Source organism: Astatotilapia calliptera, chromosome 19 (genome assembly GCF_900246225.1).
Source record: "Astatotilapia calliptera chromosome 19, fAstCal1.2, whole genome shotgun sequence".
NCBI classification, from domain to species: domain Eukaryota; kingdom Metazoa; phylum Chordata; class Actinopteri; order Cichliformes; family Cichlidae; genus Astatotilapia; species Astatotilapia calliptera.
Window position 1 is genome coordinate 2,708,969 of NC_039320.1, and position 27,839 is coordinate 2,736,807.

At 38.4% G+C, this 27,839-nt stretch overlaps 2 protein-coding genes across 5 annotated transcripts in view; both read right to left on the bottom strand.

Annotated features, from left to right (window-relative positions):
- The window catches only part of LOC113012583 (tumor necrosis factor alpha-induced protein 2-like), a 117,072-nt gene that overhangs the window by 38,633 nt on the left and 50,600 nt on the right, over positions 1 to 27,839 (bottom strand). The gene's annotated exons all lie outside the window — the stretch shown is intronic.
- Positions 498 to 27,448, bottom strand: exoc3l4 (exocyst complex component 3-like 4). Of its 2 annotated transcripts, none has more exons than XM_026152874.1 (14): positions 27,055 to 27,447; positions 25,966 to 26,251; positions 23,151 to 23,261; positions 22,212 to 22,436; positions 19,237 to 19,849; positions 16,914 to 17,031; positions 14,971 to 15,096; positions 14,637 to 14,737; positions 13,251 to 13,343; positions 10,845 to 10,968; positions 8,236 to 8,358; positions 7,415 to 7,567; positions 6,702 to 6,823; positions 498 to 1,511 (listed from the first exon to the last, which is right to left on the bottom strand). In XM_026152874.1, the coding sequence occupies exons 2-14, from the start codon at positions 26,228 to 26,230 to the stop codon at positions 1,292 to 1,294; spliced, it is 2,394 nt and encodes a 797-aa protein (XP_026008659.1). In that variant the 5' UTR covers positions 26,231 to 26,251; positions 27,055 to 27,447; the 3' UTR covers positions 498 to 1,291. The 2 variants fall into 2 exon arrangements, with proteins under 2 accessions (XP_026008659.1, XP_026008660.1); XM_026152875.1 differs by lacking the exon at positions 498 to 1,511 and adding an exon at positions 5,931 to 6,157 and having other exon boundaries at positions 27,055 to 27,448.

Sequence of the window (27,839 nt, forward strand, 5' to 3'; positions counted from 1 at the left end):
TTGCATAAGTTTCATGAAACTTTGAGGGAATAAGAATGCATTTTTTACATATTCATTTTGTTTTCTTTGAAAAAGATGTAGTGCGGTAAAAAACGTGCAGGATTTAGTTATTTGCTTTGTTAGAACCGATTTTATTATACTTCTTATATTTCTTCTTTAGTCACCCTTCTTGCTCACTATGTGTTAACAGACCTCTCTGCACTGAATCATACTTCTTCTTAATCTCTGGCTCTCTTCCACAGCATGTCTTTTGTCCTGTCCTCCTCCTGTCACCCCAACTGGTTGCGGCAGATGTCCGCCCCTCCCTGAGCCTGGCTCTGCTGGAGGTTTCTTCCTGTTAAAAGGGAGTTTTTCCTTTCCACTGTCAGCAAAGTGCTTGCTCATACGGGGTCATATGATTTTTGGGTTTTTTTCTGTATGTATTATTGAAGGGTCTACCTTACAATATAAAGCACCTTGAGGCGACTGTTGTGATTTGGCGCTGTATAAATAAAATTGAATTGAATGCTTGACATAATATTGAGTATTGATTGATTGGTAAGTTAATTTATTTCTTATGCACGTGTAGTGTTCATTTCATTTTTTTGTAAAATTTGTTGAAAACAAATTCAGGTTCTTTGGTGAACATTAAGCAAAAAAACTGCACGTGCCAGTTACTGGAAAACACAAATCTCACATGGCCAGCAAATATTTATCTTTAAGTCTTAAATACATATACTTTTTATATACTTATATAGATTCGCACTGCGGCAAACACGTCTTTTGTTAGCTTCATATTATCCTGAAGAATGTTTTACACACATGCACATAAATTAAACACAATTTAGTTTCGATCTCCTAGTTTACACTGTCATTATATATAACACATCAAGTATGAACAGTATAAACACAGTACACTGCTCACATGACCAGCAAGAAGCAAAGTACTAACATAACACCTGTGAGCTTTAATTTAACCCTATCAGTAGAAATAGATTTTTAACTCAGTGAACAGTGAACTAACAAATATCTCTCAAATCATGTTTGCTTTACTGACGAGAAATTAGTTCAGTCTGAGTGATACATTCATTTTGGTCCGAGTTATTTGTATCTTATCACATAAATAAACAAGAAACAAACAAACAAGCACCCCCCCCCCCAAACAAAAACAAACAAACAAACAAACAAAAAAACATGTGACATAACAAATATCAGTAGTGCAAAGTATATAAGGCTTTGGACAGGTCACCAATACCAATCCACAGGTGACACACTTCATTACACTCTGTGGTGTTACACCTGCAGTGTTTTCCTAGTTGTCTGGCATCAGAAAGCTGAAGCAGGAGTAAGGGAAGTTGGACAGGCAGTTTGTGTTGACCGTAACCTGCATATTACTAAATAACACTTGGTTTCTGTCACTACTGGCAATGTTCCCTTCCCTCTTCAGTGCTGTGAGTCGCCGGAGGATCAGCTGGTGTTCGTGGCCCCTAATGAGCCCCCTGAAGTACAGAACAGCAACCAGGTGCTTCTTACTGCAAGTGGAGAACAACATCAAAATGCTTATTAATTCCATATTTATTAATACTATTTATATTTATTTTAATTCATTAGTTAACCAATTTATATTAATTCCATTGAAAGTCCAGTTTACCTGAACCCCCCCCCCCACCAAATACAAACACCAAGTATTTTTTGTAGGCTGTTGAGTAGTTGAGTGTATTAACTGTGACTTTCTGAGACACGGGGGTCATCTAAATACTTAAGTCCATGAGAAACAATGTAACTTTTTGACTCTGGAAAATATAACACATTTATTAAATTCTTTAGAATTTGAAGAATTCAAAGCTCCAACAGCGCTGGCTTTTGCTTTTTCTACATGCTTTAAAACTATCTGGCTAATACTGCAGTGAGAGTCTTAACTTCTTCCCCCATAAAGATGACATCAGACAACCTCCCTCATACTATTAACAACAAGTTCCGGTACATGGTATGAATCTTATATAGCGCTTTTCTACTCTCCCGGAGTACTCAAAGCGCTCTATACAACATCATTCACACCCACTCGTACAAGCACTTCTATACACAAGTGCAAACTAACCTGCATTCACACATGAACTCATCGGAGGTCAATTTGGGGTTAGTATCTTGCCCAAGGATACTTGACATGCAGACTGGGGAAGCCAAGGATCAAACCACCGACCTTCCGATCAGTAGCTGATCTGCTCTACCGCCTGAGCCACAGCCACCCCTAGTTCTGTTCTGTATGTCACTAACAATGTGAGAATAGTTTCCAGGATTTTACGAAGATAGCTACTTGCTTAGCAAACCTCCCAAGGTCTAGTTTACTGTTGTGAAGTTCTGGGTAATGCAAAGTTTTTACTGATTTTTAACTTTTGTTGTACCCTTGACCCAATTTTAACAAAAATTAAATCAGCTCGAGCTGCCATTGGTATCTATCATCACACAGAATTCACACAGAATTCACACATCACACAGATATCTTGAAAAATGTGGACCCTAGACTGCAAACCAACAGAGAGTCAAACTGTCCATAGCTACACACTCCCTCCCTTTTCGGGGTAGAAGTAAAGCCTTGCCAATCCACAGATGCCAACACCATATGATACATAAATCCATCAAAAAAATATTTAAACTTGGGAATAATCACTTCAACAGTGTTGTCCTTTCCAAACTGCAGATGTATGAGTTGTTTATAATTGTGCAATAGTTTGTTATTTTTATTGGATATTTTCAGGATCACATCACGTAGACCTTTGCGCTGTAACAGTGAGGTTCTGACAAAAAAGGGGCAAAAATAAAATAAAATCATACTGCATGTCATAGCAAAAAAGGCACTCCAATATGGATATTAATGGAAAAATAACCACAGTATCTTTACAACTAGATTTTTTGGTAGTACAGTTAAACCTGTTATAATGATCTCTTCACTCACGTACAGTTTTTGAACATACAGTTTAAATTCCTGTACTTACTCAAACCGTATCTGCTGTGGTCCTATGACTTACAAACTTCACAGCACAAACCAACATTCTAGTTTCAGGGATCATCTCTTTAAGTTTCGACCTTTTTTTGAAACTTCAGTTTTTTTCCCACACTTTACATCAGTTCAGTTTTAACTGGCAAGAGAAACATCTGCTTTTCTTGCTAAATGTATTTATTTTCTCATTTGGGAAATAAAAAAAGATGCACATGTTTTCATTTAGCAGAACTGAAAGAAAGAGAAAAAGGGGAAAGAATGTGGAAATGCCCCATGCACATATTGCATGAAGTCTAAAGTTAACCACAGCATTGCAGGATCATTTAAGGCCCTCCTCTCACATTTCTACTGCTGGGGGAAACTTTGTGAGATATTACGTAAATCCCAACTCAGCGTGCCTCAGCTATACAGGGTCAACAGGCTGCACTCTGTGCTTCCAGCTTGCTTTTTTGTTACAGAGGCTGCAATTAGCTCTCATTAACAAAAACATCCGTCTCCTGCGCACAAGTTTATGTGGTTTTCAGCTTTCTGTTATGTTGTGAGAGGAATACGCAATTTTCTTTTAGAAACTAAAACGGTTGCAGTTTGCAGCCTGTGTGAGAGGCAGACAGACAGATGTTGATCTATCTTGTTAGATAGTTCTTCTTGCCATGTTTTGTGAAGTTTTACCTAAGATAAGCTGTGTATTGCACAATAACAGGGCACAGGCATCAAATGATAGGAATGCTGGAACATCTGGATTTTGCCTGCAGTGAGCAGTTAAGAGGTTTATTTACAGCAGCAATCTGGTGGGAACTGAGGAAACAAAACTCTAAAATGCCTTTAAACAGAGAGTGAAGCAGACCTAAGAACCATCAGATCATTTACAGCAGAGCATTTTTAATCGTGAATGACCGTAACTCCTTGTGCATTCCAGAAGACTCAACTTCAGGGGTATTATCACCACAGGCATCCACAAATGGGTAACTCAGATTATGATTCCTGAACAGTTGACAGCTGGGCAGTAGAACAAAAAAACTCCACAGGCTCTTCTCATTAGTCACCAAACATTTTAAGCTTTCACTGTGAAGGATAAAACCATTTCCTAGAACCCTGAAAGGTAAAAGCTGAGTTTTGTGGCCATGGCCAAAATACACCAAAGTAAAACTTTCACAGCATCTCAAAATGTCCTTTTTAAAGTCCTCTCAGATCATGTTTTCTCACAGGTGGAGAAAATCTGAGATAATCTCCAAGAGCATATCTCTAGCTGAACAAGATCATAATTAATTTTGGACATTTATATAATGTACAACACTATTTAGCCACCCTTAATCTCTTTATATATCGCTTCAACAGAGCTAGACTTTCTTGTAACTTTTTAAAAGTGTCTTGAGCAAAAGTCCTCCAGGGTGTTTCTTTCTTTCTTCGGGTTTTTTTCCACTTGTTTTCAGTCGAGTTCATGACCATTTTCTGAAAAACCATTTTATTTGTTTTGCTGCTTTCACTGACCTATGCATCAGCTGACTATAAAAAATGCTCCTTACTCAAGGAATGGAGGTGCATTGTGTCTACACATAACACATAACTTCGCAAAGAACCTATTTTAAATATAATGTTCAGGCACTTTGTTACAACAAACCATGACCAGTCTGCCTGTTTTGCAACATCCAAAGAAGAGCTTTGAATGTCATTCAGGAACTGTTCACTGAAATGTCCACTGGACTTATCCCCCATCCACTGGACAGCAGTAAGATGAGCTAATCTGTTTTTCTGTCCCCAATGAGCTCATGCATTTGTTTTCACGTGTATAACACTGATTCAGGAACACACTTTCAGGCATCATTTCATCACTTGCTGATATCTGTCAAAAGACTGGAACAACTACTGTCTTTTCTACCGTTCATGTTTGCTGAGTGGAGTGTGTTGTCTCATCATAAAAAAGCTGTCAGATCTAAATTTAGTGCAAACAATATCCAAATTTCTGCAAAGAAAAAGAAACTGAGTAATCACCACGACTTGTGGATTTCATCTTTGTTCCTTTTCTTTATTTTGATCACCTCACATGTCTGCAGTTTGTCCCACTCATGTTCATAACTCATAAAGTGAGAGCAAAGGTCATTATCATGTGATGGCTGTTAAAAATACCATTCACCGTTTTATCGGCTTCCTTTCAAGAAAATCACATCTCAGATGTCGTGCTTGGACGAGATATATCCCTGATGCTAAATGTCAGAGGGGTTTATATGAATCTCACAGACAGCTAATTAAACATTGCTCTTCTGCTTTGGGTCAGTCATTGAAATTCGCTTCACTTCCTCATTCTCCTGATGATAGTCAAAGTCCACTTAGGTTTACTTGACAGCTGATAATGGGGGATTCCTATTCAGCTACAATCTGCCCACTTCTGTTTTACACCAATATAAAATAAAGAATTCCTTTATGTGCTTCAACAACCACAAAGGGGAAGGTCTGACACTTTTGTTGTGTCTTCATTTTGGATTTTTTTTTCTTTCTGCTTTTCTTCGCATGTCACAACCACAAATTTCTGACGCAGACATGCTGTTGTTTTATAGTTTACTCCATACATGTTTCACTTTTATAAAACAATTTCAATAGAAACCTGGTAGATGGGAAACCCCTAAAGCCTACATACAGCGTGATCTTAGCTTGTCCTGAACTACAGTGCAAAATTTTTATTATTTTTTTTACCAAAAATAAATAAATACATAAATAAATATGACATCCCAGAGTGGCTTACACTTTGTCCTGTGATGTGTTCATGGACAGATGTAAATAAAGTTGTGGTGCGGCTAACATCTAGCTAGCTCTAAGGAGTTTTATACAGTTTAGTGAAGGCTAAACAGGCTCTGTGGTGTTCATGGTCAATGTTAGGTTACATCCCAGGTGTCTTCGAGGGCCAGTGTCCTGAAACGTTTCTATGTGTCCCTGCTGCAACACATGTGAATGAAATTAGTAGGTCATTAGTAAGACTATAGAACTCGACTGCATGCTGAGGTGCTGACGTGCAGTTTATCCATTTGACTCATGCTACAGCAGCTCATGAATGAATGAACATGGTGCAACAAAAAGTACTTTTAGAAGTACATTTTTCCAAACACTTTACTTCACTTTTATTTACTTGAGTAGGATTGGGGGTTGCCACCACCATCAAAGAAGCAGCACAGGTCAGCTGATCACAGCCTGTACACAAAGAAAAATGTACCGGCACTCACAAAATAAGCTATTATGTAACTTATTACTGAGCAATTCTTTTGCCCTTGCAAAGCACTCAATTTTAGGATTTCCTCTTCCACCAAATCCTACTTTAACGCCTCTCTAACAGCTAAATATTAATCCAAGACAAACAGCGATGTCCTTTTGTTTCTGTTGATTTGTACAATATTAACAAAGCTCAGTAAAGGAAAATTTTAATAACGCTCAACTGCAACAAGCACTGGAGCCAAATTTTGGTAAATGTCAGAGCAGAAAACACTGCTCTCTATATTCAGATATAACTATTGGCATAAAACAGGGTTATTTTGTAGAAACCTGGCCTAAATTGTACACACCAAATCTGTAAAAGGCTAGAAACCAGTCCAGCCTAAGCGTTCCTTATCTGTCACCTAGTGGATTATGGGAAAACCCTAATCTGCCTGCATCCTAAAGACTAAGAGAGGGTAGAACGGGATTTTTTCCTGGTTTATTTTTAGTGAATCGTCATGTTGCATTTGGCAGAAGTGCTTACCTGAAGTCTGGGTAATTCTCTATTACAGGCTGCAGATGGTTCTTGATGTCTGATGTGTTTTTCTGTCCAATGATGTTGCTCAAGTCGTCTCCTACATGGTAGAGCCACTCATTATTCGACTTCTGTAAAAGACAAAAAATATCAAAACATTAAAACTGATGGAGTTGCTGCTGACCTTGAACATCCTTTGAATTTTGAATAAAACACATGACTACACAAATAAAGGGGCTGCACAGCAGAGGATTTCCTGTTATGCTGCTCATTGAGAGGAATGTGACCAGCCATCAAAGGCAAATACGCCACTTAAACATACACTTATACTGCTTTTAACATGAACTAAGGATCTGTGGACCAAAGATCAGGTCAGTATTTTGTATTTTGAAGCAAAAGAGGATGCATATTATGTGAAATGAAAATAAAGGACCATTTAGACATCATTCTTTGTTTTTACATTCATCAGGTCCCAAATAGCAAAGAGAAATTACAAATGCATGCCATGAAAGAGTTCAGGTCTTAGGAGGTTAAAAGTGTTTAGATTACTTGGCTAAAAATAATTAGAAACGTTCCACCTGTTCATTAAACCTGTTTAAAATTCAAAGTAGTTTGAAGGTTTACTGAATCATGACATGTACTTAAAAATACCTACAGCAATTAATTTGTATTTTACTTTTTATTTGCTTTTAGTGTTGATAGGGAAGTGATGACTTAATTACCATGTCCTCAAATAGATCACTGAGTTTATTCCACTGATGACGGATCTTGGTCGCGGCCTTCTCGTGTTTCCGATTTTTGCACGAGTAGTTACTCTTCATCAGCTGACCGATGTATTCTATCACCACATGGTAGTGCAGTTTGCTTGCAAACGCCTGTCTCCAGGGTAACAGAGTCACAAACACACATACACACACACAGAAAGAGGGAGTTAGGTGGCGGCATAACAGGATGGACGCAAAAAACGGGAAATGTTAGTTTGGAGGTGATAATGCATCGTGACCACCAGGGTTCAATTCATCTGAACTGACACCTTTTAATCTACCTATTCATTCTTTCCTGTTAGGATTCATGACACTCACAGTTTTTTTTCTGCTCTTGCAGCATCCGGAGAAAAACAATGGGACAGCAAAATGTATTAACTGGAACTTCCGAGACAATCGATCTAAAATAAACAGGACTTCCCGATTTCATAGTAAGCATTAAAAAAACGTCTAAGTACAATAGATATTAGATGATATTCTGCATCTTTTGTTCCTATTTAAATCACTTAACACCCTACAAATAAAACCATAATTACCATAAAAACTTCTGTTGAAGGTAATTCCCTTCATGGTAACTGTCTAATCAGACTGGGACAAATGCCAGAAAATCCTTAGCCTTAGCAAGGGACTTGACTTTGGCAGGCAACCTGTCTTTATTCCAAGCCGCGGCCTTTCCTGTACTGTAAGTAAAAACATTTGGCTGTTAAGTTTTATAAAGTAGTTGGTCAACTCTGGACTGCCCCTGTTGACTTTTTTCCAGGCCATCTCCTCCTTCTCACCTTGGCTTGTGGTGGCATCATGAGACTGCAGTGCTGGGAAAGCAGCTTTGTCCGGCTGTAGAGGTGATCAAAGTCTTCATCGTTGGTGAGCCATTTCCTTGTCATCATTCTCCTTAAGTAAGACTGGAAAAACAACAAATAACACAGCCATTAATCACACAATGCCTTTGAGGGTTTACTCACGACAGATTATAAAAAGTCACATTTCAAGTTAACACCTGATTATTCTACTAAATAGGCTAAAAGTAAAAAAAACAAACAAACCTCAAACCTCATATTAAAAGGAATATATTGAATGAGAAGCAGTTAATGGAACTACCTCCTCTCAAAGCCTACTTATATGCGTATTTATCTTCATCACAAAATCTAAAGTAATGTGCAATCTAAGGAGCTTGGAAAGAAAAGCGTCTGGACTTCTTTAAGTTGCTTGAAGACGTTTCACCTCTCATCCGAGAAGCTTCTTCTGTTCTAGGGTCAAATGGTGGAGAGTCCCAGATTTAAGCCCTGTGGGAGTGTCCCCCCAAGAGGATGATGGACCCCGTAATGATCCACTAACTAATAACACGAGCCAAGGTGTGGCTCATGTGTAGGTCACAATCAGCCAAGGTTTCGGGTGAGCTCATTGTGAAACCTAACCCCAGCATACCATGTGATTTTCTGAGGGCAGATGGAATCCTCAAAGGACAACGGCCACTCTTTCAAGGATGCCAATGCTCATATTTTGGAAAAAGAGGACAGATGGTTTGAAAGACGAGTAAAAGAGGCCATTTATGTCCACTGTGAGCGACCATCTGGGACTCTCCACCATTTGACCCTAGAACTGAAGAAGCTTCTCGGACGAGAGGTGAAACGTCTTCAAGCAACTTAAACGAGTCCAGATGCTTTTCTTTCCAAGCTCCTTAGACTACGATGACCTGGATGACTGAGAACCTTCACAGACAAAGTAATGTGCAAAAGTCCAAAATTTTGTTTTGAAGGAGCCAGACTAGTATTAAGTATTATTTCTCCACGCTTTCAGAAAGTCTTTTTCTTTGGCCATTATCTGTGTTTTAAAAAAGAAACCTAACTCAAGGAATGAACCATAGTTGTGGCTACACGTAACAAACAACTTAGAAATGAACACAAAAAGGCAACTGTCTGCACTTTAGTTTTAGTTAAAAAATACCAAAGATAAGTCAACATCTTAAAGAGCATTCACGTATTGTTCAAGAAGTCTGTAAAACTATTCCTGAAGACTTTTTAAAGGCTAACAGTGAGAGTGAGAGTTCAGGCTGTGTTGAAAATAACAGCAATCATACCAGATATTGACTTCCAAGCTGATTAGAATGGTACAACTGTAGAACTGAACAGCATGTAAGCCAAACATCTGGATTTAGCTTATATCATACTTCCTTGTATCTTTGAATGTTTCAAGAAAGTTACTTCTCACTTTAAAGACATAACATCTGGAGAAAGATTTTAGGAAAGTACTCTTACGCTTACTTAGGGGGTCATTCTGCATGAGTTTGTGTCTTTGAATATACTAAAACTTTCCACAATACCAAACGTTTTTGGTCTAAACACTCATAGCATCTAGTATAGTTGTGAATAATAAGTATGCAGTTGGTTAGATTTGGTAGGAGATGTTTGATTCATGCATGGTGTCAGCAAACGCAGCATGAACATTCACCCCTCTCTTAGGGGTTAATCAGAGGCCGGTTATAAGAAGCAGCTGTGGCCTCCTCCTGGTCCCTGGCAATGTGCACTCATTCCTGTTATTCACAGGCTGTCTTTAAGTATTATAGATTGGATTCATTTCCCCTGGCAATTGTTTAAGCTGTGTGACTGTTAAAGGGTGGTTCTTTCTGTTGTTCCAGGACTACACACTGCTGCTGTCTTCCTTTAGCCTTGTTGTTGCTTTGTTGCTGTCGTGTTGGCTGGTATTGAACCTTGTTCTTTTAACTAATGTTTGTTAATAAAGTGTCTTAATTAATGGTTCGGCATTGCCAGCCCTGCTGCTTAAGTTGCTGTTTTCTTTTCTGCAGGTGTATATTTGTAGTTTTGTCTAAACTTTGTTCTATGAAATTGATTTGCCACACCTCTGCTCGTTAGTAATGAGCCTGTGTGCCCACAACGTTTGCACTGGTTACTGTAATCTCTCCTGGGGTGTAACTCCCTCCCCAGGTGGTGCTGTCTGCACCATTTAGTTACCGGATTTCCTCCTTCTTGCAGCCACAGATACACTTTGCTAAATAACTAGCATTTAGCAAAGTGTGAACTAGCTGATAAGTTACCATCTTCATCCTTTTGTCCAAATATTGGTGCAACTTGGCGTGTTGTCTGCTGCTCTGTTTGGCCCTTTTTTTTTTCTTCTTCTGTGAATTTTGCCTAAGTGCTCTTGGCTATTACTGCAAGAAAGGAGGAATCCCCTTTTTGTGAGCTATTCTACTAAGTCCTGATGTACTTAATAGAGGAGATTCTGGGCTTTTTGTTGATATCTCATGTGTTTGGGTGGCCTGTTTTACTGTAGCTCCAAAGAGGAAGGAAATAACAAAAAAAGTTAAATGGGAAGATTCCCTTTTCCTCAGTTTTATATCCTGTAGAACATATGATTCACTAGATTGCCGTACCTTGACATCTTCTTTAAACTGATCCTCCAGGTCTCGCATAAGCTTGTCAATCAAACTATCTACCGCTTTTTGAAAGCCGTTCACCCCATCTTTACAGGTTTCTTTGTACTCCTCCATGTGTTTCCTGCAGGAGAAAACAACAACAAATAAAAAAACTTGATCATCATGAGGTTGCATGGTGATAATATTGCCACATTTTCAATCAGAACTGCACTGGTGAGTCTGGTGAAGCACATCTCATTTGCTTACATTAATTTTAAGTAATTACTTGAGTATGTTGCATGTTTATTTCTGTCTTATACTACCTACAAGTTACACGTGTTTTCAAAATTACAGTTTTTTAATCAATTTTTCCAGACTTTTTGTTTTTTAATGAAGCACTTTGGGGCAAACCGTGAGATATATTTCTCTTCACACTTCACATCTCAATTCATTTAAATAACTCGCATGTTTTTACAGGGTAGGGTTGGTGTATTTTTATTTATATTTTGTTTTTTATTTTTCCCATTCCCTGTTTAATACTCTGCAAGAGTTGGTGTGTCCTGAGAGGGTTATCTACAGAGTTGCTACCCCCTCAGCTTCCTAACAGATGTACCTGTAAGTGTGAACATCCCAGGTGACGTCATTCTTTGGATTTACAAGATTTCCAGAAAACTATGACCTCGATTTCGACCTCAGTGAGATTTAAACTCATCTGATAGATCTAAGGCATCAGCACGGTGACGACAATCATGGTTACAATGATGATAATAATGTGAAAGCCCAGGGAGCCATTGTGTGATCAGGCTTTGGTTCTACCGTCTGTGTTTTTTTGGGGCGGTTTTTGCCATTCATCCTAACCTCCTCTTTTTACAGACTCTATATATCACCAGGATCTGAATTCTCAGACTGAATTCTCTGCAGAATGAGGACACCTCTGCCAATATGACATTTGCTTTTATTTCAGTAACATGTTGAATGTGGTCCTATCAGGTCTTTTTATCACTGCTATTCACTGTTGTTTTAGCCTGTTTAGGCATTTTGATTAAGCCATCTCCTAAACTTCCTGCAGAAAACTCAATACAGTGGAGCTGAATTATTATTTTTGTTTGTTTTTTTAATTAACTTTATCAAAGGCAGACACGGTGTGTCTTTTCCCTTAATGTGTCTCCAGTTCCCTGCATATTTCTAGACTTCCTTGTGTTTTCCCTGGCACTACAGGCAGGAAAAGTGTGTGTACTGAATCAAGCTTTCAAACAGGAATACTGAAGGGCTTTCCTAGTTTAAACATAACAAAAGGTCTGATGAGATTTCCCAGACAGACTTTAGCACTACATCTATTTCTCTTCCCAGTCCTTCCATGTACATATATGGAAAGAAACAGGCGGTGACAGGAGAAACATGAACACAGCAGGATCAGTAACAAAAGAGATAGCAGTAATTAAATCAAGCAAAGCCCAGCTAACCAAAATGATAGCAAAAACTAAACTAAGCATGAAAATACTCCCTGAACAGATAGCCAATCTGTCCAGGGTATACCCCACATCGTGCCCTATGGAAGCTAGGATAGGCTCTAGGTTTAACCTGCAGCTATGCCTGCAGCTATAAATATAAAGTGTTAGAACCTTGATTAAATATCCCTGCAGAAACTGAGCTAACCAGCACAGCGAGTGACAGAAGCAGCTGGTGTGCCCGCAGTACTTTCTCTTTCTCCCGATTATACCACAGCAGCGTTTCACATTCAGAGCCCTGCTTCTCTGAAATCACGTGGATCTCTTTTTGTTCTGGCATATAAAAGCCTCTGCTGTCCCATCCAAAGAACTCCCACACTTGTGAGACTCAGCAGTCGTGGCACACAACAGAATTACTGTCCCGGCAGATATATGTCAGAGCTGAATATCTGCGAGATGACTCATCCAAGCAAAAGACAACCATGAACTTCCGCTCAAGTCTGCACATTCGATTTTTTTGATTCATTTCAAAAAACTTGAATAAAGAGAATGACAGAATAGATTCTCTGTTATAAACATTAAACTGCTTTGTTACAATGAACAATACACATATTGTTTTCAGAGGATGGGTAATACATATTCAGAACCTACTGGCAGTCATGTTCGTCACACTTTTGGTTTTCTTGAGATAAATTGTAATGCTTTTTCTGACTTTAGGTAATATACCTTTCATTCTCTTTGATTTTGCATGCTTTTTTTTTTAATCAAAAAATCGGGACTAAATAGCACCCTGGTGCCTTTTTTTTTAATTAAAATTGCTCATAAATCCATCCTGTCTCTAAATCCACACGAGATGAATGAGCTGACAGATTTATTGGGGGGAAAAATGTGGCGTGAACCCTCTAGATAACCGTGTCACGACATGCTAAATCTGGCAGGGCATTCGTGGATGTTTTCAGGAAGTCACGTGACTTACTTTAAAGAAGTAAAGCTGTTAATGTATGTAATGCGATACTCTGTCCACAAAGGCTGGTGAGAGGTGCAATGCTGGCTGAACGCTTTTTCAAACCTGCAGAGGAAAGAAGAAGCTTCAGTCAAAAGATGAGGCGGACAGAGTTAAACAAGCCAGATAAATAACAGGGGTTTAAAAATAATAACATTTTGTGACATTTTGTTGTAAAGCAAAGTTACAGACTTTATAGGAAACAGAAACCCTCCAAGGGGGATGGAAAGATAACAGGAAAAAGTGATGTTTAAAATAATGAATGCATAAGAAGTGTTGTTAAAATGTGCAAAAGTGCAAAGAAAGGTTATTTATTAATCATAAATACACTAGGGGGATTTGCAGAAAGGCTGAAAAGTCATAGCTGCACGATGCAGAAAGTTTTCCATCAGCTTCGCAGCTCCAAGTAAATAAAAGGTCTTTTCTGTTTCAGCATGACAGCGCTTGTGGGCAAGTCATCTCCGTTTCCCAAGTTTTGTGTGGGAGTCTTGTTATTTCCTTTTCACTGATTAATTCGGGTGTATAATCCTTTATTTTGATTATGTTTTGTTTCTTTTCTGTTATATTTTGGGTAGAATGTCTGCAGGGGAAGATGGAGGAGGGAGATTGCTTATACACACTGTGTGGGATGGGGACAAACACATGATCCTCAGAGGATTGTCTGACCAATCGAGGGGAATATTCTTGTATTGCTTAACATAACATAACATAACATAACATAACATTACTGTCTGATCACTGCAAAAAGGTCAGCGTCCTGATTTTTCATTTGTTTGCTTTTTTAGGTGGATGCTTTCCTCTTCCTCATCTCAGTTCTTTATCACAAGTTATTTTAATCCAGTTGTTTTTGCTGTTCTCTTGTTGTGGCCATAATACCTTTGATCCCACCCTCGCCATGTGTACAGTGGGGGAAATAAATGGTTGATCCCTCGCTGAATTTGGAACTTTGTTCACTTCCAAAGAAAGGAAGAGTTTTGAATTTTCATGGTACTTTTCATTTTAATGAGAAGAGTCAGAAAAGCGACCAAAGTGATTGAAAATGCCACCACTGATCAAAGACATGGATTTAAACAACATCTGCACTACATGTCATGGTAATCAGACAGAAAACCATCTATATACTTGTGACTCACTTTAATGCCTGTGCTCAGTCACAAGAAATAATCCTCAGATTACAACACACCATCATAAGAAATTGTAATCTGGAGTTTATTTCGAAGCCACTAAGATAAGAGTAAAATCAGCTTGCTTCCAGGAGGGTGGAGTGAAATTTTTCCACTGAGATTCCTGTGGTAACGTGGCCTGTTAAATGTCTATGACAGATGGATAGATAGATGTGCTGTCTCTGTGTTGCCATACCCATTTGGGAACTGTTTCAACTCCTTGAGGCAGGAAGAAACCACTTTCTTTTCCATCTGAGCATCAAGTTTGATGGAGTTTAAAACAAACGATTTCACGCTCTGTTGAGGAAAAAAACAGAGCTGGTACACAGTGTAAGGAAACAGAAGTTATGTGCTGCCACCCTATGGTGAAAACACTACATTGCAACTTGGAGGATTAAAAAAGAAGATCTGTTGGCAGAGAAATCTTCACTAATTTAAATAAATAAATGTGAGATTTTATCTGTATCTGATGGGTTTGATGTGTTTAGCATGTACCCATTATGTGCATTATGTGATATTTCAATAAGTACCGTTAGGATGTCAATGGGAAATGAAGAAATGGGGAAGTTGTCCTCCTTTTTAGGAGCTTTGCCATCCTTCCACACCTCTTCATTTTCAAGTTCAATGACTCTGCCCTGTATCATTCTCAGTTCCTCCTGCAGGAAGAGCCAAGCAGAGTGGAAGTCAGCATTAAAGTGCAAGCAAAACAGCTGTTTCAGCAACTCGTGGCAACATCTCTTCTGAGAACTATATCAGAAATGAAACCATTAGTCAAACATTTGCTGGGTGTAACCACTCAAAACTGATGCTTTGAGTATTTTCTTTTCTTCTATGCAAGTACAGTGAATATCTTTGTGTTTTTCACTAGTAAAAAAACAACAACTGTTAAATACAATAAGCAAGGAATATGTTTTTTCAGTAACATAAAAATCAATCAAGAAAATAACAAGCACTGGTAAAAAACCGTACACTGATAATGTGCTCAGTTATCTGTGATCTTGTTTTATTACCATGTCAATGGGTTTGACGCACTTTGAGAAAATAAATCAAAGGCTTTCGTTGTGATATTTTGTATACTCATGTTTTGGTTATGTGACTAAGTTGTGATCGAGGCAACTTGGTTAATGATTTTAAACAATCTGTTGAAGAAACTGCCTGATTCCTACCAAGGTTTTATTGTTTTATGTGTCTTTAACTGGAAGTTTAACAGTACTGTGCATCAGACTGTGAACTGAAAACTTGCAACTACATCACAGATGATTGACATCTTCACTGTGTAGATGGGTTAATTATCAGAGGATATGCTTTCTCCAATACTCCTGAAACAGAGCTGCAGACTGAGGTCTTTATTCTCTGGGAGGTTGTTACCATGAGTGTTAGTGACCTCTGTCACATTAAAAAGTCACCTGACCTGATGTTATTCTGAAGGCAAGATTGTAGCTGGTTCAACATCAGTGTGCTCAAACTGTAAATGTGTTTTATGGCATGAATGTTAAAGCAATAAAACCAAACAAACCTCTGGCCTGTAGTGACTGACATCATGTAACCAAGTTAATCACTAAACTTCTAATCTGATTGAATGTTGGAGGTTTACTGCAACTTATCCCACCATTACTGAGAGGCTATCTGGCATGTAGACAGATTGATAGTACTCTGTTACATTTCTTCAAAACAATCTCTCTTTAAATATTTAGACTTTTAATGCATATTCCCCCAAATTATTCAATTTTAGAAGAAAACAACAGCAGAAAATACCTAGCGACAGACACCTTTTGTTCCTTCACATATGCAAGCCATTTAGCAAAAACTGCATTTCTATAAATAACCACTTGATGGCCACTTAGCTCCTGTGACATCACACACTGGTTTGTGAGTGTGATGGATTTTATGTGGGGGTTTTTTCAGTGTACTATCTTGCTGAATGTATATGCTAGCACTAATTAGGTATCTATATCTACATAATTGATAATTTGGTATCTGAGTCTGTGTGTACGGGCTCACTATGCTAACCCAGCTAGCTAGCATTTGTTTTCAGCCTAACCTCTCTTTCCATGGTTTCCATTCATCCACCAATCCATCCATCTATCCACACTTCCACCCTAACCCTTCAGAAGTTCTACCCAGGTCATAAAAGCCAAGACAGCTAAAGCAAACACAAATGGTAATCCACAAACCAATGAATCAATTATACATAATTGATTCATGTCAAGTCAGCTCAGTTTAGGTCATGAAAGTCACAAAACCAGTTAGCAGATCTTTTAACGTGACATTATTCTTAAAGTGAGGCATAATAAAGACATATAATAATGAAGTGTGTGCTTCATAATATCTCAATGGTCTTTTAATTCAACTCATTCTCATAATTACACAAAGAATAACAATATGAAAGACTAAAATTTCATCTATGGATGAAATTCCAACAAGAAACACATTTAAAAGTCTGTGTGTTGTGAGTTCAGTGTGAGCGCCTCACCTGCATTCTCCTGCAGTACTTCTCTTTCACTTGTTTCAGGAAGTTCTCCTCAAGCTGCAGATCAGTGCTTTCATCTTGGATGTCTGGCTGCAGAGACAGACTTCCCATGATCCTCTCACTGTTGGAGTGAAACAAGATGCAGTTCACAACATTTTGTGGTACTAAGATCGGCCAAAATACATTTTCCTACCTGTGATGTTGAAAATAAAACGTTTAAAAAAATCTAACATAAAATCCAATTAAATACATTCAGTAGTCCTTTGCACACTGCAATGCAATATTGAATGAGTGTATTTGCTTTATGAAAACCATGTTACATTGTGGTCTGTGTGCGATATGCTTTATGAAGAGGATCCTATTTTACATAATCTGTGAAAAATGTGGTCGTGACCTGATTTTATTTTTCCCATTTTGGCCTCGAGAGTGTTGTGCTTCTTTTTTTATCAGATCAGCTGTTTATTTTTGGTCTCCCAAATGTTGTTCTGAGCACAGGTTTTTTTTTATGTTTCCCATGCCCTGATTCAACAAATAATGTCAGCACTGCCTACCTCACTCACGCTCGCAGTCCTGCTTTTGTGTTGGGTATTATTAAAACGGCTGTCTGCACCATATGTGAACACATTTTTATGTGGACAGTGAAGATGTGGTTTTAGGTGCCTTCCCCCTGTAAATCTGAGATGATAAAAAAGCTGCAGGAGGACATGCAGACATACTTTTCCCTTTTATAATGTTTGCATAACACATCACGCCTTCAAAGAATCCGACTGAGGAGTTTATTGCATATCATCTGTCTCTGTTTGCTGTATGCAATCATTACAAAGGCTATCTGAATTCAATTTAAATCACAAAATACATTTTCTGTATTCTATGTATATTCCAAAAAACACCTGAATTCACTTATTCTCTTCACCATACTAACGTAATGATGGGAGATTCATAAAAAACTATAAAGAATAGCCTAAATCACAGCAGCAGAGGCAGAGTTACTGAAATATGGAGACTTGTAGAGCTGAGCTTTTCTGACCTTCACTGCCCAACAAACACCCACAGCTTTCAGATGCAACACCACAAGTTTTTCACAGTTTTCTAGGTTTCAAACCTGAGGAAACACAATGCTGGTGATTTTTTTTTACTGGCTGCAATCATCAAATAAAAAAGCATTTTAATATGTAACATATTTTTAAAAAAAGCTCTTTTCATTTGTGGTAGGATGGGTTGTGCACTTACTGGATATGTCACGGTCCTGGGTCGATGCCCCAGTGTTTTGTGTATTTTGAATTGTCATGTCATGCCATGAACTCCCAGTTTAGGTCAGTCGTCCTAGTTTGAGTTTTAATTTTATTTGTAGTGCTCGTGTATTGTGTTTTTCAGTTTGTTTTGCAAATAAAAACTGCTGCCTTTAAGTTAAAAATACCACCTGAGAGTCCTGCGTTTGGGTCCAATCACTGCCTGCCACACAGAGAACCATGACAGGAAATGTGCCCATCATCTGACCACTTTTAATGCTTGTCCTTTTTCGACAACAGATCTAGAGCTTTATTGAAACAATGACTTTAAGGTTTTTTTTTAAATTTAATAATAAAAAGAAAACATAGTTTTAAATAAATCTATATAGCATTATTATCACTTTGGCCTATCAATTGGCCTTAAAGGAGAGGTCAGAGGTCAAATGTGACATGATATTTAAAATCTTTATACATTATTTTCAATATGTTGACAATACATATACATGTGAGATATACATGAGAAATTTTAAGGCTCTTTGTCAATTTTCCACCAATAAATCATTAACTTGACTTTGAAAGTGGATGTATGCCAAATTTTAATGGATCGCTAACATGATCACAGTAAGTAAGTAAGTACAGTAAGAATGACACACAAATGCTACCAAAATAAAATCTTCTTGGCAGAGTACGGTCTGTCAACAGTGCAATGTGTGACTGGCTAAAATGATGCATAACGATTGTTTATAGGGTACTCAATTTTGTAGCTGCTTTCAACAAACTATGTTTGCAAGGCTAATGACAAATGTCATGTTGGACAAAGACGACTGAACGCTTTTGAAGCTGTACAGCATCAGAGTTAGAAATTACATTACAAAACTACATTACAATAAGTAACTGCATGCCAGTTTTTGTGATCACACCACAATAAATAAAAAATACTGTTTAACATCATTCTAAAAAGTGAAATATAATGCACAAGAGTTCATTTCAATTTTGTCTCCATCTATTTATGTACTGTTTTGGCTGAATAGGAAATTCCTTTGAGAGGTGTCCTTGAGGAAAAACAACAGCCCTATTTGAACAATCTACCCACTCACCTCTTGTACTTGTTGATGATCCAGTCCAGCAGACCATAGAAATCCTTCAGCTCCGTCACCTGCTGCTCCAGCTTCTTCAGGTGCTGTGCAACGACTCTGTTATAACCTCTCACATAAGTGCTGAAGACTTTAAAACTGGGTGGGTAGGACCACCGCAGTTCCTGCTTCACATTCTCTAAGTCCTCCACAATGACTTTACCCAACAGACCCAAGTGAACAGCTAACCAGGCGGAGTTCTGCTCTACTCTGTCCAAGTGAACACTCTGCACCTTCACCTGCACACCCGCACTAACCGATTCCCTCCAAGCGTCCATCCAGCTGTCTTTCAGGCCTCCTGGTTCTCTTAATCTCTTCTCTTCCTCCTGGATGACGCGGGCCATTTGGAGCAGCAGCTTCTTGTTTTTGTCGGAGAGAGGGTCGCACACTATGTCGCTGACCTTTTTCCTCATTGTTCCATAGAGAAGGTTGAGGTCTTTTTCCCTTGTGGCCAGCTCCATAGCTGAGCCATCGGAGCACGACTCTGGCTGCTGGTGAAACTCCTGCCGCAGGGCGAGCAGGTTCAGGTGAGCCTCCTCCAGCTCCCCCGTCTCTATCAGTTTGTTGATCTCCATCACTGTGAGCAAGCAGAAGTAATCGTATCACCAAGGGCTTAACAGAGCTCCTGTAATCAGTTATGTCTCATTATGAAACCACAATGGTAGAAATCAGAGTGTAGTGCTGCTCCAGTCAACATAAACGCAGCAAAAAAAGCCAGACTTCAGTAGACTTATTGCAGCTCATTCAGAAACAGTAAATCCAGAACAATTCATCACATCAGGTGTCACATCGTTACACTGGCTTGATGCTGCTTGATGTCAAAGAATTTAATTTTAGATTTACGGTATAATCCTTGTAAAATAGGATTACTGCTCATTTTTACTGGATATCATAGTTAAACAGCAAAAGTTAATAAAGTAAAAGTTCAGAAACATCAAAGATCTTTAATTTTACCCTGTAATGAAACCTACCTGCAGCTTTTGTGGAGATGGTGAGTTGGAATTGGTCTCCTGCTATAGGCTAGCAAAGAAGGCTGTTGCAAATTGCAATTTCAGCTGCTGGTACAGTATCCTGGCACACTTGCATACCAATGAAATTAAATAATGTTGAAATATCTGAATTAATTTTAAATGTCTAAAGTCTTTTTTCTTAAAGTGGAGGCAATGTGTTTTAGAATAAGTAATAATTTTTATTTTAAATTTAGATAATTAATATAAGTGTTTTGTTTATATACTGAAGTAATTTTTAGGTAGTAGTCAGTTATGCTATCTGTAGTAAGCTATGTTTACTAACTAAATATGCCATTACCATAGCTATGCTGTGCTTTGGAGGTAATCCTTGATTCTACACGTTTGATGTGAAAAATTATGACTTTGAAGGTTCTTCGTGAGATTAATGGGTTTTAAGGTTACTGAGAAATTATAAAAATGATAGAATTCAAAGAAATGTCTGTGAAGGTTCTCAGTCATCCAGGTCATTGTAGTCTAAGGAGCTTGGAAAGAAAAGCGTCGGGACTTTTTTAAGTTGCTTGAAGACGTTCCACCTCTCATCTGATAAGCTTCTTCAGTTTAAGGGTCAAATGGTGGAGAGTCCCAGATTTAAGCCCTATGGGAGTGTCCCCAAAGAGGGACATGGACCCCTATTGATCCTCTACTTTCACACCTTGGCTTGTGTGATTAAGTAGAGGATCAATAGGGGGTCCATGTCCCTTTCGCTTCATTTTGCCACTCTCTTTTATATTTCTCTTTTTTTCTTTGTCTCTTGTGCCCCTTGCTTCATTTTTCTCTCTTTCCATTACTTCTTTTCTCTTTGTTTCTTTAAATTACGTCTCTCTGTTACCCTATCACCTTGCCTTTTGTGGATGTGCTTAAGGCTCTTCGCCCTTATGTTGCTTTAATTTGTGTTATTTCGCTGCTCTGTTTTGATTTTTATATGACTCTGCTCTTGTTGTAGAAGCCTGATAGACTTTGTTTCAACACATTCTGCTTTCTCCAGACAATCTTTTGTGAGTGATTTTATTTTTTAATTGGATCTAAAAAGCTGAATCTTCAAGTGACACGCAGGACAAGGTTCATCATTTTGGTTTCTGGCAGCAGACACATCTCTGTATTTGTCCTGCTAGACCTCAGTGAAGGGTTCAATACTCTCGACCATAACATTTTACTACAGAATGCCATAGGTATTAAAGATACTGCATTGCAGTCGACTGAATCATGTCTAATAGACTCCAGTTTGTTTATGCAGTCTTCTTCACAAAGGCTAATTATGGAGTTCCACAGGGTTCTGTGCTGGGACTCAATCTGTTATACATCATTCCCAGGCAGTATTGTTATAATATCATTTTCACTCCTATGCAGATGATACCTAACTGTATCTATCCATGAAATCAGATAACACATACCAGATAGTTAAACTGCAGGAGGTTATTAAAGTCATAAAGACAGGTAAAAGAGACCATCCTGGTTTTCAGGGAAGCAAGGAAGTTGATGTTGCTGGTGTTACAGCATTATAATAGTTAACGAGCTTGTCAATCATTTTCATAGAGTCCCTAAATAAGAAAGAGATTATAATTCTCTTAAATCCATCAACTTATTCTTAAGAGTAGAAGATGCCACCATCACTGTTTTTTAACAGCTAAACCAGTGTCCCATTTATGAGACTGGATTTGAAACTGTGTCTACAGATAAACTGACCCTCTGTTATTTACATGACAAAGGAAGCTCTTATCATTGGCTCTGTCTGTTGCGAAAACAAACAGTAAAGAGACAGATCCAGACTACAGCGTGGCATGTATACACAGAAAACATGTTAGGGGACATTCGAGACACGGTGCTATTCTGCCTTTTCACTTGTAGGTGGAAAAATTGTTACAGTCAAAAATGTGCTATATGAAGTCACAGTCAATTTAAACCAACGTGAACATGTAGTGGAGACTGTACCTGACAGTGGTGTGAGGGGGATACTTGGCAGTACGTAGCAATCTTCGATCTCTTCTCTAAGAACCTCCTCCTCCTCTTTCTCCTCCATGTCTTCCTCCACTGAGGCCTCAGAGATGGACTTAGTGGAGACTTTATCAGTATCCTTCTTAGTAACCATTTTCAGACTCCGACGAATGGATGCTCCTCTTTTCATAAAAGAATTACTGAATTTGGAAGTACCAGGATCTAAAAAAGAAAAGTTTGATGATTTCAGGGTGTTTTGTTATCCTCCCTTTTCTACAGGCATAGTTTTAAACTCAGCAGCAAAAAGCCGTAAGTTTATATGCTCCACTATAATGGCAATTTGTAAATGTGCAGATTTTAGGCACTTTGATTTGCTCTTTCACATAGACATATATTATTACCTTTGTACGGACTATAAGACTCATTTTTGGGAAACAGAGCAGTGTGTTTACACCTTACAGTAAAGACTCATATTTACATGTCTAAAGTATAAGGCGCTTACCAGTTCAACTTAGAAGGGTCTGGGTGAAAACCTAGGGGAACTTTGAGCAACAGATAAATTCTAAAGATAACTATTGCTTCACTCACCTCACATGACATCAAGTTGCTGTTTTCCATTGAGGAAAACTTGTATATCTGGTATTCTACTTGGCATAGCTGTCCTTCAATCAAGTATTCTTTGTTTGTACTTTTCTGTTTTATTCCTTGTTCTTTGTATTAGTATTTTTGCACCAACATATATGTTAATGTTACACTTGTAAAAAGAAATAGCAGCTTTACCTGAATACATTACTTCCAACTATAGAACGCTGATCTTTCTAGAGTAGATTATTAGTAGTAAATTTGTAAATACTAAAAAAATATAGGTAGAAGTTTAATATTTTAATATTGCCAGTATGTAGCAACATTGATCTAGTATTAAAGTTAACATTTTACCTGTCTTTGATGGTGTCAGTGGTTTGGATATGCGAAAAGAAGCATCTGCCTCATCATCTTCTTTTTTCTGGTTGTTCTTCAGAGGGGTGGCCGGAGAGCCGGCGCTCAGACCTGACAGAGAGGCAAGAAGAGCACATCAGTAGCAGCAGAAGTTTCTCATAAACTGACTCTGGAGTCCTTAGTTTAATAAAACAAAGAAATTTCTCTTTGTGGTGTCACAGGGATATAAACTAAAGGTTATATCCATTTATGTGGGTGTTTGTATGTGCATGGCTTTGGCAATGCTATTATGCAATCTGAAGAATGCAAAAAACTGTAAGCTGTGTTAGAAATAAAAGTTCAGAGTGCTAGTGCCTAAAAAGCTGCCTCCTAATGAGTTTCATCATTAGGAGACAGCCTGACCTGATTTCTGATGAGATAATGATTTACAAATAATCACATAACTTGTGCCAAATGTTTTGGGATGGTTGTTCTGTTGCATGACCCGACTTCAGCCAAGTTTTAACTGTCGGGCAGATGGGCTCAGATTACACAGAAGTTCAATGACTGCAAGGTGCCCGGATCATGTGGCTGCAAAACAAGCCCAAATCATAACCCCTCATTCACAAGTGAGAGTTGGTATGAGGTGATTGCACTGACTTGCTGTGTGTGGTTTTTTCCAAATGTGGTCTTGTGCATTGTGACAAAACATCTTTTTTGCAGTTTCTCTGAGAATTGCACGGTCAGACCTTGGGGTGAATTTGCACACACACCTGGACGCTCCAGGACTAAACGCCCCCCTGCGAAAACTCTCTTATCTACACAAATAATCTCTTTGAATGTTTAATCAGTTAATTAATGTTAATTCTTCTCCTTCTAAAATGAAGCTTGGACAAACTGCACATCAGCAGCAGCTTTAAAACAAGCTTTTAGTTCACTTTAAAAATAGATGAAAAGGAGGCTTGATGCTCCTCTGAACTCCTGACCTTTGCTAACAGTGAAACATGACAACATGGATCTAAATGAGGCCCGATTCTGCCTCGTCAACAGAAAATTTCTAAGAGGGTGCCATGAAAAGAGAGGCAACTCCTTTCCTGTGAAGCAATGAATTGCTTTTGTCAAATTCCCCAAATTATCTACATTCAAACAGCTTTCCTACTAATTAGTTGATTTGATGGCCAGGACAGGACTTTATTTCTAAAGTCTCACATGTACAAACGGTCAGAAATCACCACAGTGAAGTAAAATTAGACGTTTATTCACAGGGAAAATCACAAGCAAATTCCACGTGTTGCAGGATGAAATTATTATTAAAATGTCAGACCTGAGGGGAAGGATAACTGTAACCATGGCTCAAATTGAGGTAACTTGGAGCTGTGGACAGACCTGTACAGACCTGTAGAGTGGTTTCTTCCACCCTCTTGCACAGACTGAAAAGTTCAGCAGTAACAAATGGAAGTGGGCAATAGCTAAATATGTTTTATCCACAAATCCAGAAAATAACTGAAAACGTGGGATTTTGCTCATTTTATTAAGAATTTATATTTGTATTATTATTATTGTCAGGAAAGGGAGCAGTGTGTTGACATCTTACAGCAAAGCCTCATGTTTCTAAAGTGTGACCTGTTTAAAGTGTCCTCAGGCTAAAGTCAGGAGAACTTTGAGCAAAGCATGAACTCCAAAGGTAATTATTGCCTCACTCACAACACATGACATCAGCATGCTGTTTTCCATTTCTGAAAGCTGGTGTTGTTTGTATTCTACTGAGCATAGCTGCGCTTTAATCAATTATTCTTTGATTGTACTCTTCTGGAGGTACACTATAGTGTAGTATATTCATCGTTGAATCATGATGTTTTTGGTTTATATGCTAAATGACATTTCATACACATCTAATCAGATAAAAGTAATTTATCTACCTGATACTGAGCCAGACTTTCTTAAAGTGCATCCAGGAAGTATTCACAGTGCTTCACTTGTTCCACATCTTGCCATGTTACAGCCTGATTACAATGGACTCATTCATTTTTCAACTCAAAATTCTACACACAATGCCGCCAATGCAGTAAATGAACATCTAGAAAGAAAACACTATCAGTCATGTACTATGTATGTTGACAAAGAACAGAAAAAAGGCCACCAACATCCAGAGAAGAGCTCTGAATATCAAGAAACCTGGAGAACTCTTCCTGAAGGCTACTTAAAGAAATTACAAAACAAACTTTGGCTAAGAGTTCAGGCCAAGCTGGAGAGTAAAAGGTGGCCATGCCATAACAAATACTGATTTTCATGCTCATTAGAATTGATATAAAATATAAATACAAATACTAGCCTCACATACCACATTTTCATATTTTTTGCACAAATTCCAATAAATCTCTGGAGCAATTTTCCACTTTCCTTGGAAAATATAGACTTTTGCACAGTAATGCATGGTCCTGCAGTCCTTCTTTGAGCAAGGAAACATTTTGTTTGACATTTGCTAAGATACTTTGATCAAACGGATATATTTGCGTTTTGGCCCTTTCTGCCCTTTTCCCAGACAACTGCTCCTTCCACCTTTGCATACTCTCTTTAAAATAGCACCCACATCTGAGGGGAATGACTTCACACGATCTTTCTCCTGGGCGCTCATGGGAAAAAATGTAAACAAGCATTAATTAATAAGAGCTAGGACATAACATTATTTATGTTTTGTGAGAGGACCTTTTTAAGAGAGATAGCGAGGTGTAAATTATCTGTAAGATCCTCTTGGCTCTTCTTTTGACCTTGAGATTCCACCTGTCTGCAAAACCTGCTTCACAGCAGATTTTATTACAGCCATGAGGGTACTCACTGGGTGACGGAGGTGGTGGTGAAGCCGCAGAATCTGACTCATTTGTAGGTGTATCTGATTTGAACGTGACCTTTGATCCCTTGACAGATGACAGAGGACTCTTCTGTGTTGCATGCTGGATGCTCTTTCTAAACGATCGCAGCCTGCCCAACTTTGTGCCGCCATCGGTCGACAACTTCTCATCGCTCTTGATGGACCCGTTGCTCTTGAAGGACGCTCTGTCCTCGCTGGGGTTCTCGGTAGACTTTTCCATCATTTGCGACATCTCATTTCATTTACTACCCAACTGCGAGTGAAAATGTAAAAGAAAAGTTGTAAGGACAAAATGTCTCTCTGTGCCGTGCCTTTGCTCTACAAGTGAGCATGTGTGTGAGTGTTTAATCATTGTGACTGCTGAGAAAATAAATGGGTGGAGGAATTTTGTTGACTAATAACACATGAGCCAGCAGTTTTCATAAGCACCCAAAAGACACTGCAGATTAAAATTAAAACTGCTGTATCTGCAGGTACAGGCTGAACTAAAGAAATTCCCCTGTCTCTCTCTGGCTGTTTTTAAAAAACAACAACAACAACAAAAAACTAAAACCAAGGAGAGGAGTTCAATATTAAAGAAGTCAGTCAATGAACAAAAAATGGTCAGTGACTGTTTTGACAGATGCTACATGTTTGATGTAGCTCTGGACCAATGTACAAAAAATGACATCCAAAAATGTCATTTGGATATTTGCAGAGTCATGAGATAAAGAAAAAAAAACTAAAAACAATCACTTTTTATTCAAGACATTATAATAATAATAATTCTAACTATGTGTTACATGATCATGACTTGACATGTCTTCATAATTTACTAGAAATGACTGCAGCGACTAAAATTCTATAACTTCTGATGTGGATTAAGAAGCAGAGGTCAAACCTCCAACAACTCTTTTACTATATGTGCATATAGATGCCAAAAATATGCTACTTGCTGAATGCATTCACAGTATATATATATATAGTGATTTTATTTTTATTACATTATATTATTTTATATAATAAAGGTTTGCTACTAACAATGACCGAATGAGGGGGAAAGAAAAGTCAACTTACCTCTGGCCGATTCCTCGGTTAATAAAACTTCCGCTGTTTTTGTGCTTCACTCTTTATAGCTTATTCGGTGCTTTCGCTTTCTTAAATTTGCATTGCTGGCATGAAGGCAGACAGGAAATCTTTACCGTCAGCTGTGTCTCTGTAGGAGAAAGTTTTTTAAAAAGCCGGCGGTAAAAGCAGAAGGTGAAGCAGGCGAACTAGCTTCTCTGGGCACAAGGACAAGCCAGAGATCACCTTCCAGTGAGCAGGTTTACGGACTGAAAAAACACACACACAGAGACCTCTTGTTAATGATTAAACGGACATTTAGTCAGCGGGAGTGTCGGTCGCAGCACAAGCTGAAACCACTGACCGACATTTTTTTTTTACTTTTCCCAACACCCTGATCAGTTTACAGGAAGATTTCCCCCGAACACACACAAAAATCCTACAGCCGCGTTGCCCCCATCAGCTCATGTTTCAAGGTTAAGAGTTTAAACCTTGCAGTGGTGCAACAAGCGCTCATTCTGTACGTAAGAGCGCAGCAACGAAAAAGACTCAGAATTTAAATTGTAGGGGAGACCGGGGATAGTTGTAACGTGGGTCAGTTGTAACACTTCCAATTTCTCCAATCAGGGCTAAGTTTCAAATGATGTGACTCATCCTGTGCATGCCCAATTCAGTTCTGCTATCACATGTGAAAAATCAGCACATTTTGTCAAACACAGACAATTTAACACGAAAAAAAGTAATTTGTGTGCCAAAAAGTAAGTTTTTCTACTTTATTTCAATTTCTAATAGCATTA